At 38.7% G+C, this 20,000-nt stretch overlaps 3 protein-coding genes and 1 non-coding gene across 5 annotated transcripts in view; 2 read left to right on the top strand and 2 right to left on the bottom strand.

The window, feature by feature from the left end:
• LOC137980131 (cation channel sperm-associated protein 1-like) overlaps nt 1-328 on the bottom strand; it is a 30,463-nt gene extending 30,135 nt beyond the window's left edge. The window contains exon 1 of the mRNA XM_068827495.1: nt 148-328. Within this exon, the coding sequence (XP_068683596.1) occupies nt 148-328 (181 nt within the window). The remainder of the gene's footprint in view (nt 1-147) is intronic.
• A 1,752-nt stretch (nt 329-2,080) lies between these two features.
• On the bottom strand, nt 2,081-5,065 carry LOC137979408 (cytochrome c oxidase assembly protein COX16 homolog, mitochondrial-like). Its single transcript, XM_068826662.1, has 4 exons — nt 5,013-5,065; nt 4,745-4,825; nt 3,443-3,514; nt 2,081-2,921 (listed from the first exon to the last, which is right to left on the bottom strand). Exons 1-4 carry the CDS (start codon nt 5,058-5,060, stop codon nt 2,856-2,858), a joined length of 267 nt encoding a protein of 88 aa, XP_068682763.1. The 5' UTR covers nt 5,061-5,065; the 3' UTR covers nt 2,081-2,855.
• Nucleotides 5,066-5,103: 38 nt separating this feature from the next.
• LOC137980143 (small ribosomal subunit protein uS5m-like) overlaps nt 5,104-20,000 on the top strand; it is a 17,759-nt gene continuing 2,862 nt past the window's right edge. Inside the window, exons 1-9 of one of the 2 annotated variants that reach the window (XM_068827511.1) lie at nt 5,104-5,219; nt 7,500-7,577; nt 9,114-9,215; nt 13,179-13,352; nt 15,224-15,258; nt 15,360-15,447; nt 16,107-16,153; nt 16,497-16,554; nt 18,903-18,965. In XM_068827511.1, coding sequence (XP_068683612.1) covers nt 5,114-5,219; nt 7,500-7,577; nt 9,114-9,215; nt 13,179-13,352; nt 15,224-15,258; nt 15,360-15,447; nt 16,107-16,153; nt 16,497-16,554; nt 18,903-18,965 — 751 coding nt within the window. In that variant the 5' untranslated portion in view covers nt 5,104-5,113. The other variant, XM_068827513.1, reaches the window with a different exon arrangement.
• On the top strand, nt 13,694-13,767 carry Trnaa-ggc (transfer RNA alanine (anticodon GGC)). Its single transcript has one exon. It is a non-coding gene; the product is annotated as a tRNA-Ala (tRNA).

Genomic DNA, 20,000 nt, shown 5'->3' with positions numbered 1-20,000 from the left:
GTTTAATATAAGTTTAATATGAAACTCGATAGAACACCGGCTTCGATGCTTTTATTCTCTCTTGCCGTGTTGGAAAGAAATTTGTCGACCAATATCTACTTCCGTGAATCAACAGGAAATCTTCTTAAAGCAACTAAAGGTACTTGCCTGCTTTTACAGAGAATTCCTCGTCTGTTTGAATCACCAAAATTACAGTGTTCAGCAGAATCACGAACAAAATGCTGCCGCTAAATATTTTGGACTCGGTCAACTCATAGATAAACATTCGGAACTCGCTTGCATTCTCCAGAGTCTTAGGAATATGCTGGTGATGATGTCCTCTCGTCATAATGGCTCTCAATTTTTAAACGAATTTACAGACCGTGGAGAGATGTCGTGCCATCTTGAAGACGACATTTTGTTCGGCGCGAATGGCTTCACGGGTAAGAAGAATCGTCCAGTCGTGCGCGGCAATCACATGTTGAGAATGTTCACTTCTTTGAGGATTTTATCGCATTCCACCTTTCCGCTTTAAGGGCAAGCAACACTGACATGCCTCGGCTTTGGACATCCCTAACAACCTCCTTGGTGTGCATCCTTGTATCGAATAATCTCCATGGGCTATAGACGAAAGAAAGAGTCCAGATAACTGCGAACGATCATTTCTATCTTTCTTCTATAGTTTCTTTCACTGAGTCCTTCCATGGGTAAACATGAGCCCAACAACCTGATTCACCTGTGTGGCTTCAAAGCTCGGTTTGTTGAGCATTGCACCGGCATCGCCGTTGGAGCTACCTGAATTTTTCAGGTGTCTTTAAGTCAGAGACAATTGCTTAAATTGTCCAGATAAAAGCAAGAATCATTTATCCCTTTACATAACCTAAATAATCGAACAATGAATTGCTCAATTGGCACTAATGATTTCGGCTTGACTTAACTGGTGCTTACTAAATTCAAATGTATTTTTGCGCGGTTTAAAAATATGCGGAAAATGAAGACCCTAACAAATGTTATTGAGATCCAAAAAGAAACTGGGGGTAACCGCACATTTTTCAAGGATAATTAATCAACAATATTTGTAAAAAGCTTTAGAATAGAAAGCAATGTATGAAGTTCTTTTCCAAATTGAAGCTTAATTTTCTCTGAAAAATGCACGATTACCCCCAATTTTCTTTTTGGATACCGCAAAGTTTTAAACCGCGCAAAAATAACTGTATTAGTAAGAACCACCAATAGAAATCAGAGTGTCTTGAGATGCGCATAACGTATGCCCAATAACAATAGTAGACACCGTCCTTAAAGAACTTTTGAGCAAACGAGATCACTAATAATAATAATGATGATGATGGTGATGATGAAAGAACTTTATTTTCACACGATAATGTTTAAAGCTGGATAGTTTGTGGGGTCGTGCACAAATGAAATCAAATTAAATTAATTCATATCAAATCATATTGGTTTTTCAGGAGAGGGGAAACCGGAGTCTCTGAGAAAACCTCTCGCAATAGAGTAGAGAAGCAAGGAACTCAACCCACACATGAAGCCGAATTTGGGAATCGAACCCGGGCCACACTGGTGGGAGGCAAGTTCACTCACCACTGCGCCATCCCTGCGACATTATGCGGCCATCTTCGTTTAAAGGGGATAATCTAACAATTTGCTATTTTCACAAATCCCATAATACAGTTCATTTTGGGGGGTTATTTGCATCAAAACAATGGATATCCAGTTCACTGAAGCATGATACAGTCCCAAAAGTAAATAACTTATATTGTTTTTATGTAAAGAACCCCCAAAACGTATTGCATTATGCGATTTCGAAAATACTCTATAAAGATCATGTGAGGATACTCAGGGAATCATACACAGTTTGATGCCACTGGCTTAGAGACTTATTGAGAGTAGTTTAAATTTGATGTGTAAGAGGAAATATGATCACATTACTCCACTTCTCAACTGGCTTCACTGGTTACCTGTCCAAGAAGGAATAGTTTTTAAGATTTTGCTTTTGACTTATAAAGCTTTAAATGGCCTGGCGCCATGTTATATTAGTGACTTAATTATTAGATATGCTCCGACACGTCAATTAAGATACTATAAGCTTATTTTATTTTATTTTATTAATTTTGCCAGTCAAGCTGGCAGAGCGCCACAACAGCTTGTGCCAATTACTGTGGCCCAGTAATAGTATTTTACTTTAGTGTCCTTTCTGACACTTAAGTAAAATTGGTGTCAGATAAAAGACCTCAAATCTAATATCACATCATTACAATAATAATTTTATTACATGCGTGTAGTTGAAATGATCTAACTTGCTTTGTTTACTGTAGACATTTTATAAAAATAAGCTAAAGCCATGAATACTCCAGGTTTACAATAATGTTACTACTCGAGTCAGTACTGCAATAGAAGTACATTTACAATCTCAACACAAACTTTAGTCTCACTTTCAAAGGCTAAGAGAGTCCACTACTGCAGCAGCACTTGCAGTGAAAAAAAAACTATTAATTTTTAAAGACACCACAGTTTAATAACTGTGTACTCTTTCTCCAAGAACAGAATTGTTTTGTTCCTCTTGACTGGACTATGAATTTCTTACTACAAAATAATATACTCACTTCATTAGCAGAGAATGGGAAAAGGTAGTGGAGGCATATACATCGCATACATGTCCAAATAAATTGGCCAACATTTGTGAATAAGATCAATGGCTTATTCATCAGGTTCTTTGCCGGGAGAACTACCTTGACCAGAAGGACTCAGACTTTTTTTCAAGAACCAGTTCTTGAATGTTTCCTGTCAACAGGCCACTGCACCCTTCAGTGATCTAAAGGAGCCCGCATCTTTAGTTCATTAATTAGCTCATTTTTTATTTACTATTCCCAAGGACGAGGTCCTCTCTTGTTTTCCCAGTGGTCAATATCAAGTTTCTTTGTGATATCCTGGAAAAGAACAAAAAAGCTTTATATGTTCAGTTTAACAAGTTACAGAATCAATGCAACGTTCACACATAAAATAAAAATTTCAACTATTTTCAAGGAACATTCCAACCAATACCCTTCCTTTTTGGGAAACAAATCTGGCTTTCAAGTTAGTGCACCCAGCAGAAAGAAGTGCTGCCTTCTTTCAAAACAACACTTGAATCAAGAAGAGTAACTTTTATATGACAAACCAAAACAATCACATCTCATAATCATTGGCTAATTGAATAATTATTTCTACAGTTTTGTTTGTGGTTAAAATATTATCTGATTTGCATTGCAATGTAGCTGAATATCAGAATAAAAGGGATTCGAACAATTGCAAAGTCTACATAAACTTGAGATTGCCCCCTTCTTCCCAAATTACATCTGAAGATGGAAAAACAAATTGAGGACAAGATAATAATAAAAATGGATTTCAAGGACTCTTCATTGGAACTCTCTCTCAACATTAATAATTAAATAGAATTTAACATTTTCACCTTGTATGCTTCTTCCAAGGTTTCTTGTTTGGCTTTATGAGGCAATGCTAGCAGTGCTTCCTCTTTGTTTAACTGAAAAAAAAAATGAAACAAAACGATAAAATAAGTTTACTGTAAACTAAATGACTCTAAAAGATTAGACAGCACTGAGAAAGAAGTGAACCTCTTTTGCACTCCATGCCTATGGCCAGAGATACCGACATGTAAATTGACCAATCAGAATTCAGCAAGAGGGAAAAAATGTGCTATCTGACATCACATCAATAAGTTTTGTTTGCAATTACAGGGCCAGAAAACCGAGTAAAAGATTTTGCGGCAACTTTTTGTCAACAAACTTTGGCGCCAAAACTGGGTTGTCATGCAAGCAGTGATTCAAACGTCACCTGTTGTGCTTTGGCTGTTATTTGTGCTTTTTCTAACTATTTTTAGATGAATTCAATCTAGTATTTTCGAATCAAGTGTAAGAAGACATCAAAACTGTAGTTGTGTTAATTTCCCAAAAAAAGAATTTGTTTGAGTCCTTTTGACAAGGTAGATCTACAACAACCTCGCTTACCCTCAGAAATTCATGGTTTCCGGTGAAAGGCAAAGGATTGACAGGATAGCACAGTTTTGACTGCCACGCGCATTGCTGGCACGGGTTCTGTATGCATGGCTCTCTAAGCTATTTATGCATTTGTCACTGACCAATCAGGAACGTGATAGACATGTAATAAGTTTTGTTATGACCACCCTCTGGGCCTGTCCTGGGTAGTCCCAAATCTTTAAATTTCTAGGCTGTGCCTAACAATAGAAAACTGGTCCACCTCCTGCTAGCTGTGATAGATAACAGGTGGTTTGAATGTTACATCCATCGTTGTGAAGAGGTTGGGATGCATGTCAAAAATTTTTAATCAAACCCCTAACGGAGACCAATCTGGGTTTCCTCTAGGAGTTTTTTACCCCAAGAAGAGACCACATAAAAAAAGACCTTCATGATGGCACTTTTCCCAGAAATCCTTGGATAAGTGAGATCAAAATCTGAAATTTACACCCCTACGCAAGACAACGAGCATCCCCACCCCTTTCATATGTGAGTCCCCACCCTCCTGGGGGTCATTTGCTCCTTTTTCTTTTTTTTTTTTTTTTTTGATCTAAAAGCATTTGTACAGTTATCCAATACACCTGTACGTGTCTTAAAGAGATGGCTCAATGCTTAGCAGCTGTTGTATTGTAACTTTTATGAGATTGGATAATATTTTTTGAGGTCCACATCCGCCCCAGAATGTCTTAAAATACCTTTCGACATAAGAGATTACATACCGCATGACTCTTTTCATCTTTGCGCTTGATCTTTATTTCAGTAAATTCCTTTAATGCAAAAGATCCTCCAACGATCAATGTCTAGGGAAAAGTAAGGAGTAACAACTAAATACCCTGCCCCCTTTGTTAGCTTTCGGCAGCATTTTTTAAAGAGCAAGTTACAAAAACATGGGATAATCATGAGTGATAGAAATAATATTTTTTCCCGATTATCACTGTCGCACATAAATGCAGGAAACGCAAAGAGCAACTAAATGAACGGACTTACAATCATTGGAACACCGTATCGCAAAAACTGCGAACCAAACACCGCCATGTTAGGCTTAGCAGCCTGGTGATGAAACTTCGTAACCGTTCCTTAGAAACAAAATGGCGGCCTTTCTTCGAAGATGTGTTTTTTGCATCGGTGGCTATTCAAGACCTTTAATCGCGGGCGAAAATTTTTGTTTCAGAAATATTTCGTTTCTGAAGAAAGGTGACAACTGATAACTCGATAACTGAAAATTTAGAATCTGGAGTATTATTTGTTATTTAGGACACACGTTCCTTTGGAGGTGATGGATATGTCACATCTCTTTGCACGATGCAAAAAGCTTTGACATGTGTGCACCGGAGACTACGTACCTACTCGTCTGGTAAAGTTAACCGATTTCTTATCGCCCCACAGTGTTCATGGAAGAAGCCACGTGGGAGAGTGATATTGATTAAGCTAATAAGTAGATTTTATCGCAAAGTACACACGTGTAGAAGCTCAGACACTTTGAGGTCATGTGATATTGCGTGGTGTATCTAGCATCCAAATTGTGTCAGTTGAAATGGAACAGGTTTGGGCCAAGTTTATTGGAGGTTTACAATGATTGGAAAGAATAACCATGGGTAGCATATCATCATCATTGCCATCATTGTCATCCTAAAACTCATACTACTAGAGTGTAAATTAATTACAAATATGAGGCAGGAAATAAATTATGTACACTAGTTAACACTTATCGGTATCAGTATTCACGAAAGTGGGGTACACACGTATGTATCCATCACTTTCAGAGATACTTCAGTGAAATAGTGATATTATTGTTTTCATATAATTATTCCACATTAGAAAAAAAAGATCACAACCTTCCCTACCAAACTGGTAAAAAAAATATAATTATGCTATTTTGTCTCATGATTGCTTGGAGGTGAATGGTACTTTGGGAGGTGGTGGATGTTAATTTTTGGAGGCATGAACCTCCCAAAGCAAAACCTACGATTTCTTGTCTGTACATTAAAGTTAAGTGCTCTTGGATGGGGTTACTGGTATTTCTGGATGGGTTGGTGCTCTCAGTGATTAATGGCGTTTATGTATCTGGATGAAGTATCAGCTGATAATAACCTGTGCTGTACAGAGAGAGTCAGGCTGGCATTGTTCTTATCATCCACACCTTTCACCTCTTGGACTCCATCTACATTATCTGAGGTTCAGGCTATAGATCTCAACCTGACTGGTACCCTGGGTGCCAGAGGAATATTTTTTTTCAAGGTTAGGGAGAATGCTCAGTGATTCCAAATCGTCATTACATTTGAGGGAGTTTCTGATTGGGCAAATCGAAGAACCAGTCCTCAACAGATGTTGCGACAAACAAAATTGCATGACTTTGGGCCAAACTTGTTCTGATGGGCCATGTGCTGCTTCATTGCCCTCACATACTATAACAGCTTTGACAATGTGAAAAGATCCATTTTAATTGTTTTAAAATATTTTGCTCATCGATTCGGGCATGAGTGCACTTGTAGATACTCAAGTTCATTTGACAGCAGTCAGGGGAATTGACTAAAAAAGTTAAACTTGTCAACATTTGTTGCAACTGTGTCTGGGAATGGAGGACTTTAAGGCAGAAAATGGTAAGGACAGATAAAAGTTTCTTGCATTGCGAAGTCTTCTATTCTGCTATTTAGGCGGTGATCGCTCTGAGGGAAAAAAATTCATCAAATAAATCAATCTTATGCACTTACATGTAAAGTCAATACAAGTTATTAAAACGCCCTCACTGTAATCATAATTTTCAGGAATGTTCAGTGATGCACTTTATCACGTCCTGTGGGAAGCAGTCTAAGCTGGGCAGCCAAAACTGGGGCCATGCCACCAGAGATTTTTTTTTGTTCTCAACCATTGATTTGGAATCGCTGAGCATTCTCTCCGAACTCTCCGAGCTTAAAATTCCCATGGCACCATACTCCAGTTTTTCTTGCAGTGTCGAAATTCCATAACATTGGATCGGTAAAGTCACTGCTTACGAGCCAGAAGGCCCATCAGGCCGGCACTTATCTCCGGTTTCCGTAGCATGAAGCGACTAGGAGTATTTCTACTCCCCCCTGGATGGGATGCTAGTCCATCGCAGGGTTACCCCCAGCATTATGCTGGTACCCATTTATACACCTGGGTGGAGAGAGGCACTGTGAGAGTAAAGTGTCTTGCCCAAGAACACAACTCAATCTCCCCGGCCAGGACCCGAACTCGGACCACTCGATCCAGAGTCGAGCACTCTAACCATGAGACCACCGTGCCTCCCACATAACATTGGATGGTACAGTGGTAACAAGAAGCAAATATGATTATAGTTTTTTATGCCCCATCTTGTTGAGCCTGCCACCTTTCTTATTATGTTCTTAAGAATTCAGGAAATGATGACCAGGTGGCCAGTTTACTACATGCAAAGTTCAGGACTTGTGGCTTTTAGTCTGATTATAAAGGGAATTCTTTGATATTCCTCCACAGATTCTTGGGTCACAAAGGGTACTATTTCATCCCACATTGTTCTGCAACGAGCCTATGTTCCATCAAATCAGGATAAAGGTAATGAGTTAATTAGTAAGAATAATAAATTATTATTCTTATTCAAGCTTGCCCAATTTTTTGTCAAGCTTGCAATTCTTTTAAGAATTTTTTTTGCTCATTTTTTGTCTATCTAGCGGATCAATGATGATGTTAGAGAATGATAGTACTGTAGTCTGTAGTACAGTGTGTGAAGTAGTAAGTAACACTGGTTACTTATTTTCGGGTAGCAATTTTCCAGTGCCTAGGATTTGCACTCGGTCGGCACTCGCAGTGACCACGAAAGGCTATGTGACAGACTAGTGGATTGGGGGGGGGAGGGGGAGAGGTTGGGGGATATTTTATTAAAGAATTGCATGCGTGGCCGGAAATGAGTTTTTGTGTTTTCATTGCACGCAATATGGAGGTATCGTTTGACTTGGTAACACATATTCTCCAGGGGTTGTTACAAAAAACTATATTACCGTAATTAAATATTTTTAACTACCATCATTGATAGAAATTAATCTTTTTGTAAAGCATCTTTTTGCTGGTTTTGATTGGAATCAATACTGTTAGCAACAGTTTCAAATGTGAACAACTATTGTAAAATCGCACTTATAACCCTTCGGAACTTAAAGTAAACACTGAAATACTGAGAACTTTAAAGAAAATTGGCTAAAAATCCTTCAACCAAAGTACATGTATCTTTTTTTCAGAAACACTTCTTAGATTTTGTACCCTACATTGTAGGTAGAGTTTTAACTTGGGACCTCTTCGTTCAGAGCTGTAGACAATAACCATAAGGCCATCAAAGATTCCTTAAAGTGCTACTATGACGAAAAAAACAATTCTTTTTCTTTGGATTTCAAAACTAAGTTTTAAGTTCTGCTTTTAAAAAGGCACTTGCTTATTTTAACTGGAATTTTGCGGCCATTACTAACTTTAAAATCTTGAGAGAACTGGGTGAAAGACTCATTGGTTTAAGAATGCAATGCGTGTGTTACACGGCTGAATTAATATACAGCACGGGAGTTGCGGGCTTTCAGATTTTTAAACTCATGTTTTGGATAACAATACGGTAAGTTGCATTTACACGCTGAAATTTTAAGCTAGTGAGTAAATGATGGCACTTTTCCCAAGATCCAACCCTCTGGGGTCCAATCGGTCAGTTTGGACCGTGAGTAATGGCGGACAGGGAAATCCAAACCTTGCACTCAAAATAAACAGCCTTTTGATAAAAATCAGGTGTTAAGCAAATGCACTTTCAAAATCTGAAGAAAAAAAGAAAATGATTTTTTGATCACACATGTAGTAGCACTTTAACAGTTTAGTGGTCCAGACAGTCATAATAATTAAGTTCTTGGGTTTACATTGCGTGTAGTGTCCAGTTGGTCCAGTGTCCAGTTGGTCCAGTCCAGTAGTACACCTTATTATTATTATTATTTTTATTATTAACATTATTATTAACAATAATTAATAGTTTTTTTATTAATTTTATGTTGTTGTTGTTTTTAAACATTGTATTAAACATATTGTGTGGATTCATTCTTTGTTTGTTGGGTTTTTGTTTTGAAGAATATGAGAAGCTATGGGCTGCAGTTACTGGAGGCAGAGGCACTGGGAGAGGGACAAAGAAAAAGATTGTCAAGGGAGTTGACCAGAATCTTTTGAAATATGGTATGAGTGACCATTTTACATGTAGCTTTTTTAATATTTTAACCCATTCACTCCTCAGCTGCCCTATGCCACCTCCAAGTGACGAGTAAAATTGTCTGGTGTTAGACAGAGTAAAATCTGTCCCAGGAGTCAATCGGCTAAAGTATAATTTTCATGGTAATCTTAATTAACAATTATTCCATCAGCGCACATTGGATATGAGTTGGCTATAACCAGTCTCATATCCAACAAGCGCAAATGGAATAATAATTATTGTTTTATTAAATTCCTTAAACTCCAAAAGTTTGGAAGTACGAAATATGAGCGAAAAAAGGGAGAAAATCCTAGCAAAATGGAAAAAACTCGATGAAGATGCGATGTTGTGTAATACCTAGCGGTCAGACAGACGCAGGCTCATCACAAAAACATTTCTTACCTTTTCGCGTACTTCTAAGATTCGAAATTGATCCAAACGTTCCACAAAAATGTTTTTCTTTTGCTTTATACCAAGAGAAATTTCGCTTTCTGGCGTAAAAAGTTTTAGTTTAGCAACGCTAAGCGCAATCATTTACCATATAAGGTCAAACTAAGGTATATGAGCTGATAACGGAGATTGAGTGAACCAATCAGAGCATGAGAATTGCATTATCCGAGGTTGAGAATTTAATATTTATTAATGAACATGTATGTGTACATGTCTATAATGTAATACGTAATGCTCTGCATGTGTGTTATTCAATCTGTACGTGAGTCATATCAGGTGCATGATCCCGATTAAGGTGGCTTACTGCACAGTTTTCCGAAGATTTTCATGTAAGACCAAGATTTTGAAATCTGTGAAATTAAATCAACAGGATGTCTCTTGTGAAGTGTTAGTCACTGCAATTGATGTAAAATATAATTTTGTCTATTTTGATAATAACTTAAAAGCTGTCTCATAGATCTTCTTAAAAAAATGTTGATGGTTTCGTCTTCATACACTTTACGTGTATAGTTATGCATTGTTTATTAATTCCCAAAATTTTAATCCTGGTAGTACATGTTGTACAGCTAGGTTTTGAGAAAAAAGCCTTTGAAATGTCTAGTTTCCAGTCCCCCCTCCAGGAGTTTGGTCACTACATTTAGCATTTTACCCTGATTTGCCTTTATTTGTTACATAAAATTACATTTTACATCAATTAACTTTTCTCCCGAAAAGTTATGGTAGGAGCTATAATTTCAAGTAGACGGCACAATAGTTTTGACTTCATGCGGCGTTGGGGCATGTCGGGTAGCTATGGGAGGGGGGGGGTCACCTTCCTCCCACGGGGGGGGGGGGGGGGCTGAAAAATGTATTCAGTGCATTTTTAGCAAACAGGGAAAGCACATTTGCCATGAGGATGGCACCTTTGTTTACTCCCATTATAGGCTCAGTGGTTTACTGCAGTTAAAGACAATGTCTTAAGCGTGAGTGAAGTCATGTTTTGGATGATCAGTTTTTAGTTGTCTTTCACAAGCTTAAAGAACACAATGTGAACAGCCAGTTCTCAAATAGGATGTTTATTTTTTTTGTATTCCCGCTCCCTGGAAAAGAAATTAACTATGATCTTCTTTTTCTTGCTATATAAACATGCCACTTCAAAAACTGGCCGGAGGTTATTGACATGAATTTTATGGCCGCAAAGATTTTAGTATTTATCATTATTTTTTATCTTGTGGCTATCAACGCTTTATTTTTATTGAACAAGCATGTTGAGAAGCAAATACAACGGATTTATAATGCCACTTTTAAAAATGTATTCTCTGTGAGTAGCTGGGGCTTTCAAGTCCACTACACGGCGATTTTTGGAAATCGCCGGAGCTTATGGAGAACGCTGAACTGCAGTGACTAGCACTTCAAAAGGGACATCCTGTTGCTTTAATTTCAAAATCTTGATCTTTTTTTTCGGAAAACTGTTGTAAGCCACCTTAAACAGAGATTAAAGTAACTACATGTAGATAAAACACCTTGTCAAAACACAATTTACGTCCATACAATCACTAATGTAACGCTTTGCCCTCTGGGTAACATAGGTCCACAATACACTACAATCCCCCTCATACAGTAGTCAGCCCTTTAAACATCCATGGTGCGAGGAGAATCATTAACACAAAAAGAACATGACAAAGTCAATCAACAAAATAATTAAGCCCAAACATTAAACATCAGTAAAGTTCATAGTCTTTCAAATGTGTGGGAGGCCACCTCTCCTGCTGGGATCTTCTAGGTTGAGAGTCCACACGATGGGAATCCCTTTCTGCTCCTTGGGTTGGCTCTGGTTGTGGTTCCTTGGCAGGCTCCTGGTCAACAACTGGATCAACATTATCAAACAACTCAGAGTGATATTTCTTCACATGAGTGACATTCCGGCGGTATTTCACCCCTTCGCTTGATTGGACCATGAACTTGTTTCCTTGTGGTAAGGTGGTAATCTCCCTGGATTCTTCAGCAAGCTTGATCTGATGAAAGCCATTTACTCTGATTCATATTCTGCGGGACTTAATCGACAGCTAGGATACAGTAGCTTGGTTTGCCCTCCTCATATCAACACAATCATAGTCTTATTTCTCCGAACCGCAAGGGGGCTACGCAGACTGGACAGTGACCCATGGGGTAGGCCCTTTGACTTTCCTTACATTTCTTTACATTTCCGCTTTTCCCTCAAGCTGAAGTGAACATGCCTGGGGCTCTGTGCCATTGGAAGGACATTCGCGTCAATATGGATTTTTGCTTGGTAGTTCTTTAACTTTCCAGTGCTGCTGAAACATTCTTGAAATCTGACTTTTGAGGATGGGTCAGTACTATTCACTTGAGGTCCAATCTTGAGTAATCCAAGTTCAAGAGTGGTCTTGCTTCAGTATCCTTCTCATCGAGCTTGACAAGTGACTTGAACTTTCCTAGCGTATTAAACGGGTAAACATTGCGGGTTTCCTTTTGTGATGTACATTATTTGATGCCCTGTCTTTTAAAGGTGGCCGCAAACAAGGAAACATTGTTGTGGAAACATTGTTTCCCATAATGTTTCCTCGGCACACAAACAAGGAAACATTTGCTGAGAAAGCAAAATGTTTCTAAACAAATTCAGACCACTTTTGCTACATGTGTATGAATCCGCAACAAAGTGTGTTTCCTGGGGCCACAAACAGGGAAACATTATTTTGCTTCTGTAACAATGTATCCACAACATTGTTTCCTTGTTTGCAGGACCTTAAGATCTTGCCTTGTCTCTTTGTCAACAACATTGCACAGTGCCCTGAGCCAATCAAAACATGCCTTAAAGTTGCCCCTCCGACATTTAACTGAAGACTCATTGCCACTTTTGACACCACAGACATAACCTTCCGAAACAGAGAAAGCATGCTCATCATTATCCTCTCCATCACATACATTGTGAAGTTGCTGTTTGCTGCTTGCTTTTTGTTGATGCTTGTTGCCTTTTCCAGATTTGGGTTCTTGCTTTCCAGTTTTCTTTGTCTTGCATGTGCTACAGGTATTGAGAAGGGAACAGAAATATTTATTTGACACAAGACTCTATTGTCTTAAAAAACAACACTGAAATAAACTTGTCCAGCCTGAGGGTAGTCTGTAAGTGGCATCAACACAACAAGAGATGCAAAATGGGCGATGACAGAGCTTATTTGTTCTGTTGAACTGCCTTGTTAGAGTTTAAGGTAAAGCATTGTGAGTGGAAAAGACTAGAAATTCTAGCCATTTGCAGCAATTATTTTCAACCTAGTTCTCCTTGGTTGTTTTAAAATACTGAGTGTTGGTCTGGCCAGAGTTGAATTCATGCATGCTCAAGCTGCGCCAAATGAATGTTACAGTATTTTTTCTGTTCACAAACTTGCATGGTACTTCTTGTTCAATCAATATGTAATTGAGACCCCTTGATATATTTCAGTGGATAATAAGAATTATTATGAATTGTATTACAATCTTTAATATATTTTTATTTTGTATCAAAGACAAAGCAGGTCTAAAGTGGGGAGGATTCAATGCTCCTATTGGCACTGTTGATGATGAAGAATTGACGGGAACTGATGACAAAGAAAGGAGGAAAACAACAAAGATGCAAAGAGGATGGAGTGGGAAAACATGGCCTGGAAGGGAACTGGGACCACCTTTAACAGCTGATGGAGGTACATTAGGATTAGTAATGATAATTATAGAATGATGTTAGTGAACTTGAACTATTTTTGCAAGTTTATAGACCAAGCCTTTCTCGTATTTTTCTTTTTTTATGTCCAAGAAAGTGGAAACAGAAAATGGGAACAGTTTAGCAACCTACATATACATGCAAGATGCATCGTGACCAGTCCATCTTAGTGGACAGTGTTGCAAAATTCAGGCCACTCAGAGAACCAACCAGAATTATCCTTTTCACCTTAGACAAAAAAATAAACAGTAATATTGTTTTTGGCACTTCAACATTTCCAGAATAAGATCATACATGTACAAGTACTCAGCTCCCAACGTCAGTGGCTTCATAGGTCAGTTGGTTAGAGCACTGGCACTGGCATTGCGAGGTCACAGGTTCAAATCCTGTTGAAGTCCTGAATTTTTCAGGCTTCTTTACGCAATTGCAAAAATTGCATTCATAACTGCAAGGATCATAGCTTTACTTGATTTCATATCCGCAGTTCATATATGATCCATTTCATATATCATTTCATCGTTGATGCACGGGAGCATTCGAACCCACAAATGACCAGCTCCCAACGCCAGTGGCTTCATAGCTCAGTTGGTTAGAGCGTAGCACCGTTATCACGAGGTCATGGGTTCAAACCCCGTTTACCGAATTGCAAAATTTGCGACTAACTGCGAGGATCATAGCTTCACTTTATTTGTTTCTGTTAGTGCCCAATTTTCAGTTCAGGTGAATCTACATGTAAATCCAAACAAGGTGATTTTGCCTAAACTACTTACAAAACATTTTGAAAATGGCATAAAAATAGAGTCTAACATCAACATTCTCGATAGACTTTTTGTCTCCTTGAAATCCTTTCTTCTACTTGATTTTAATACCCTTTCCAAATTCAATCAGAAAGTATTTTTGTTTTTGTTATTTTTTAAGATGTTTGAAATACAGGCCTTTATCAATAACTTATTGGCAGTCTGAACAAAAGAGACAAACTTTGCGTTATACAGTAGTTTTGATGGGACAGTTGAAAACACTAACCCCCACTCCATGGACTATCCGTCACTACCCCACTGAATACTCAACTGTCTACCACAAAAGGGCCTCCCTAAAGACTATCCTTCCTTCAGGCAAGCAAAATTAAGGGTGAAAATACTGTACATGAAAAGAAACATGAAACTTTTGTGCACATTAGCACCTTCAGTCACCATCTCAGTTTCCACCATTTTTGTTCTGCACCTTTCTGCCCTCACAAATGACAGACTTTTCCTTGGAGAAAGTACCTGACCTTATTTGGTTGAGCATGGAGTTACCGGTTAATTTGCTTGAGGCCATGGGCACCAGTACGTTTCTCCTCTTGAATATTAAAATACAGTAAAAGTGCAACCTTTGCATTGCCATCTGCAAAATAATAATAGTTATACTATGAAGTCTTCTCAGTAAACTGTGGGTTACAGTTCGTTGACTGAAGGCCCTTTTTCACAGTACACAGACTGTTTAGTAACACTTAAGGATTTTAAAGAACCCATGCAGCATTTCCAGAGAGTTGTGCTCAGAGTTCTCATTGTTACAGTATATGCCTGCAAGCATGTGCTCTGCACATCACTGCACATTCACTTCATATACATGTACAATGTATGCCGCAATCTGCATAATTATGCTTTTGGAGGGCCTCTAGTTTATGACTTTAGTCTTCTAATGGCCAAGCATGAGAGGTAAAAATGTAATAATTTTTAATCCTCTGAAATTATTTCTGAAACATGCAAACCTGCCTAATGCCATTGTCAATATGCAAGGTCTGGATAATCTCCTTTTCGTGTTTTACAAAATTGATAATTTTCTCAGACGAGTCTATTTTTCTTTTTCTTTTAGTGGTGCTGAAAAACTTTCACTCTGTTGTCATTGAGGTATGCAAAGCAACAAGCTGTCTAGCTAGTTCTAACCCTAACATGTGCATTGTTCCCGGTCGGCAATGGTCTCTTGAAATTATTTTTCTAATCATTGACAGTTGCGGCGAGTCAGTAACATGACACCTGGAGGAAGAAAGAAAAGTCTCCGTGCAATGGTTGTCGTGGGCAACAAGAATGGTGTGGCAGGTACATGTAAAGTCTGCACATCGTAGGCTTACAGGGTCAACATCACCAAAACACGTTGGATCTCCAATGTAATATAAAAACCTCTACACATGTACATATGGGTTATTAACCAAGCTTGCTCAGTCAAGATGGCTGGATAGTGGCAAAGGTCTGTTTTTGCGTGTTCGTCTCGGTCCATAAACACGCAAAAAAAGAACGAGGCCAATATCCAGCCATCTTGACCGAACAAGATTGGTCAGTCAAGGATTTATTATATGGGATAAAACACCAAAAAAATGATCTTTGATCTTGCGGGACCAAGCGAGAAATCCCGAGAGGGCAGTATAGCTCCATCCTGCCCGCTCAGGTAGCCAATCACAGGGCGGGATTTGGTTCATCTCACAGTTCATCTTACTATATGGTTCATCTATTTGGTTCATCTTACTATATAACTAGCTCATGGAGCTAGTTATATAGTAAGTGTACATAATGTTCTTGCGTAACAAACGGTATTCTTGATCCCATGTTCAAATTACATATAGGTAGCATAAAATTAATATGGGACACTTTTATTTGCATGCGCCATGTATCGGTACAATGTACATGTAATATGTAAAAACTTGCCGTACACTGACAATAATGACGTGTACCCAAAACAATGAAATTAATTTTGCTTTCAGGATTCGGTGTTGGAAGAGGACAAACACCATTAAGTGCCATGAGACAGGTACACCTCTTCGAACATTAGCCAATACCAACCACTGTTAGTCAATGTCAATATTTTTGTCTGGTTTTCGCCCCAAGGAATAGGAGGTATTCAAAATCTTTTTTAGAGTCCTCTAAATTTACTATAAGTCGAAGAATTCGGTGAGCTTTCTTGGTTTCTGGCTGGTCAGAACATATTGTTATCATCAATGGAATTTTATGAACACTTTACATGCAATTGGGGTGGTCAATGATCAATGCGTTTGGTGCTGCTGCACTACAAGGTATAATGGGATTTATGCCAAAGGCTTTAGTGTATCTGTTATTGGTGCATGTACAACATTTCGATCTTTTTCCTCTCACAGGCACGGAACAAAGCTGCTAATTATCTCTATTTCGTGGAGCGATGTGATGGCCACACAAGTAAGGTTTAGTTCAATCACTGATACTTCTGTACCATGAGCTCTCCTTAAGGTGGGCAGACACGAGGAGTCATGTCGCAGCGACAAAAAAGTTGTGTAGTGCACACTGAGGCGACATGTAGCAGGGACAAAATAACAACATGTGCACACACATGAAAATGTTGCGGGTACATGTTTCAGGGATATGTTGCTTCGACAAGTCCCCTGGTGTGAACTGATACTTTTGTAATAGGCCATTTTGCAGTTGTGTGCTCAGTGACCTGGCCTATTACCTTGTATTGACACAGACCTCACTGCTTTTATTATGTAAATTGTGTCATTGTAATCCTAATTAGTCTACATTAACATTAGAAAGGCACAAAGGTTTGTATCAAAGCAGGGTCACCGGCAGCCTCGCTTTCATTCTTCGGCCAGGTAACTTAGCTACAACTGTAAAATGGTCTATTGTACAACACCAATTTGGGTGTGATTTTGTCCCCGCGACGTGTCCCATAAAGTTCAACAAGTTGAACTTCATGAGACACGTTGCTGCAACATACTGTATCCCTAAAACATGTACCTGCAACATTTTCATGGGTGTGCAAATGTTGTGATTTTGTCCCTGCTATGTGTCCCCGCTAACAACACACCTTTTTTGTCACTGGAACATGTCGCTGGAACACGACCCCTCGTGTCTGCCCACCTTTATGGCTCAGGAGCTTCAAGTGCAATAACCTTAACCTGCTTAAACAAATAAATAACAATAAATAACAAACAAACCATAATACTCTTTGTTTGTCCGCCCAAATTTTGTATACGCGTTGTTTCCAGTTTCTCTTGGGACTTAACAATAATCCCAAGAGAAAGCCAAAACAATGCTTATGCAAAATTTGGGAGGACAAACAAAGAGTATAATGGTATTTTACGAAGTGGTTTATTCAAATTGTGACACAACCAGTTTTGCTTGGTTCTGAGTTGCAGAAGATCACTTCAGTGCCAAAGAAACATGTCAGCGTTGCCTCGTTTCGTAGTTTTGTCGTTGCCTTTCTGTGCTAAAGTTTTTTTCCTATGCTTGTCCCACCTTCGAATTATTGTAGTCTCGCCAACAATCAGGCCCGGGTTGCTCGAAGCATGCTTAGCACTAACCAGCGCTAAATACCATGGAGACCTATAGGTTTTGATTCCTCTTAACCAACGGTTAGCGCTAACCAGTCTTCGAGCAACCGGCCCCAGTTCGCAAACGCGTTATAGTTTTCAGTTCACCAACACCTTCTTGTTGGTTCTTAACCTCATGCTATATGTATAGCATGATGACGATTTTCGTATCCATTCGTCTTCAAATTTCAAGCATTTGATCATAGTTGACATCACTCGGTACTGATCTTGTGGTATTTTGCGAATAAACCGGCAATTTTAAGGGTTGTCAACTAACTGCTAGTCACTGCTTCCTGACAAAGATGTTTGCGAATTGATTGTTGGCGAAATGACTGCTTAGTTTCCTTTTACATCGTCTGTTGTCTTTCCCCCTGGTTAGGGACTTTTTAAAGATCTACGACTCCGACTTCGACGAAAACGTCACCTCAAAATTTAACTTTGCACTGTCTTATGTCTTTCGCGATTATTTCATCTCGTTCACGTCATACAACGTGGGCGAACTATCTTAAAAATAAATTGGTTACTCTGCTCCGTCGTAAGTCGGAGGTCTTTCGCGATTATTCCATCAGGTTCGCGTCGTTCAATGTGGGCGACGTATCCTAAAAACAAATTGGTATAAGCAGTTTTAGAGTAAAAATATAGAATGAAAGGTTTGCATTTGTACGCTCACCTTGTAGTTAAAACCTCAAACTTTGGTGATTTCACGTCGTTGTTTCGCAGAGTACCGCAAAAACATGCGCTTAAATGCGTGCCACACGTGCAGCACGATTCTTTTTCTCTCTTAACCAATCATATTCTTCTTTTGGGGCGTGAGGCTAGTAGGCTGTTCAATTACATGGCATAGTTTCTTTGAACAATTGGGAACTTCTCCTCTTGGTGAATCTTCGTCTTCCATCAGCAAACTTTGAACGGTAACCTAAATTCCGCTTGTTATAATTGCACTTTTGCAATAAAAAATATTAAATTCCGCTTCTTAAAAACTTTTTGTGTTTCGCTCAACTTCAAGTTCCCAGGAGAGAGAAAAAAATACGAAAACGGACCGTTTCCATGGAAATGGTCCGTACTGTAAAATGCCGACCAAAAAGTAGCCAATCAGAGTGCTTCATTTATTTAGCCTGAGAATTGCTTGCCATAATATTGTAATAAAGTATTACTAGAACTTTTGATCTTACTTTATCGAAGGTCGTTAACTGTTTTTTTCCTCTTTTTTCTTAGTTTATCATGATTTGGAGACCCGATACAAAAAGACAAAAATCAACTTTTATAGGAAACCCCCAGGTATGGTATCAAAGAAGAGAGAAATTTAACATCTTGTCGACTTCAAACAGCAAACGGCAGGCTGCTGATTGTCTAAACATTCTAATTTTTGTGACAAGTTGCACGTTATCTGTGGCAAACAGGTATAAAAAAGGGAGCTAAAACGAAACATTTTAGCCTGGCGTTTGTCATCCTGAAGTCGCTAGTGAACCGCTCCCAGCTGGGTTGATAGCTAAGTTGGTAGCACAAGTGCAGCATAATCGCACGCTCATGGGTTCGAATCCCGATCTATCCTGGGTTTTTTTAGCTTTGCTTGTAACTATTTAAGCTCCTCACATAACTATGATGATCTTTCTAACTATAATTACATGTCCATTTAAGCAATAGAGGACGTTTTCCGTTTCCGTAGCCTGATCTAAATACAAGGGGAAGTGGGAGAATTCGAGACAGTTATGCAAACTCGAGACGCAGTCGAGCGTTTGCATAACTGTTGAGAATTCAAAAATCACATTTTTTCGCTGTGATATACCAAAACATATTATCAAGGTTAACATGCCATTTCCAAAGCTGAAAGAGAGTGCATTTATTTCCAAGAGACGACTTTGAAGGCGAAAGACGGTAAGGAGAGAAAAAAATTCAGCCTTGTCTTACTCACCGCTTGTGGTTTTATAATTCGTGCAACAAATAAACTCAACGAGTGCAGTTCCTCTCATCTAAAATTATGCAGCTTTTTCTTCAAAATATTCAAATAGACATTTTAGAGCGAAGATAGTTAACGCTTATCCAAAAACGATAATGTAGTAGTCTCTGACATTTAATTAAGCGATTAGCTAGAAATGAAATACGAAGATAGACTTCGATCCTTGTTAATAGTGAAATGGCCTGTGATTTATGCGCGTACAAATTGGCCCTTGTTGCCTCGTTCAAGATAAAACATTCTTTTGAATTTTAAGCCTAAGAACGAGGCATCAAGGGCTAATTTGAATAAAAACAAAAGAATATTTAAATGGCGGCCATTTTGGAATAAGGTGTATGGAAAGGGCTTACACTTCGATT

The sequence above is a fragment of the Montipora foliosa genome, chromosome 12, assembly GCF_036669935.1.
Source record: "Montipora foliosa isolate CH-2021 chromosome 12, ASM3666993v2, whole genome shotgun sequence".
Classification (NCBI taxonomy): Eukaryota; Metazoa; Cnidaria; class Anthozoa; order Scleractinia; family Acroporidae; genus Montipora; species Montipora foliosa.
This window is presented reverse-complemented; position numbering and strand designations above follow the sequence as displayed.

Excerpts from the sequence above, each read along its gene's own strand:
- LOC137979408 (XM_068826662.1), bottom strand. The coding sequence starts at position 5,060 with ATGGCGGTGTTTGGTTCGCAGTTTTTGCGATACGGTGTTCCAATGATT. Across the intron at positions 3,515-4,744 it reads AAGATGAAAAGAGTCATGCG|TTAAACAAAGAGGAAGCACT; the intron begins GTATGTAATCTC and ends TTTTTTTTTCAG. Across the intron at positions 2,922-3,442 it reads CCTTGGAAGAAGCATACAAG|GATATCACAAAGAAACTTGA; the intron begins GTGAAAATGTTA and ends GTTCTTTTCCAG.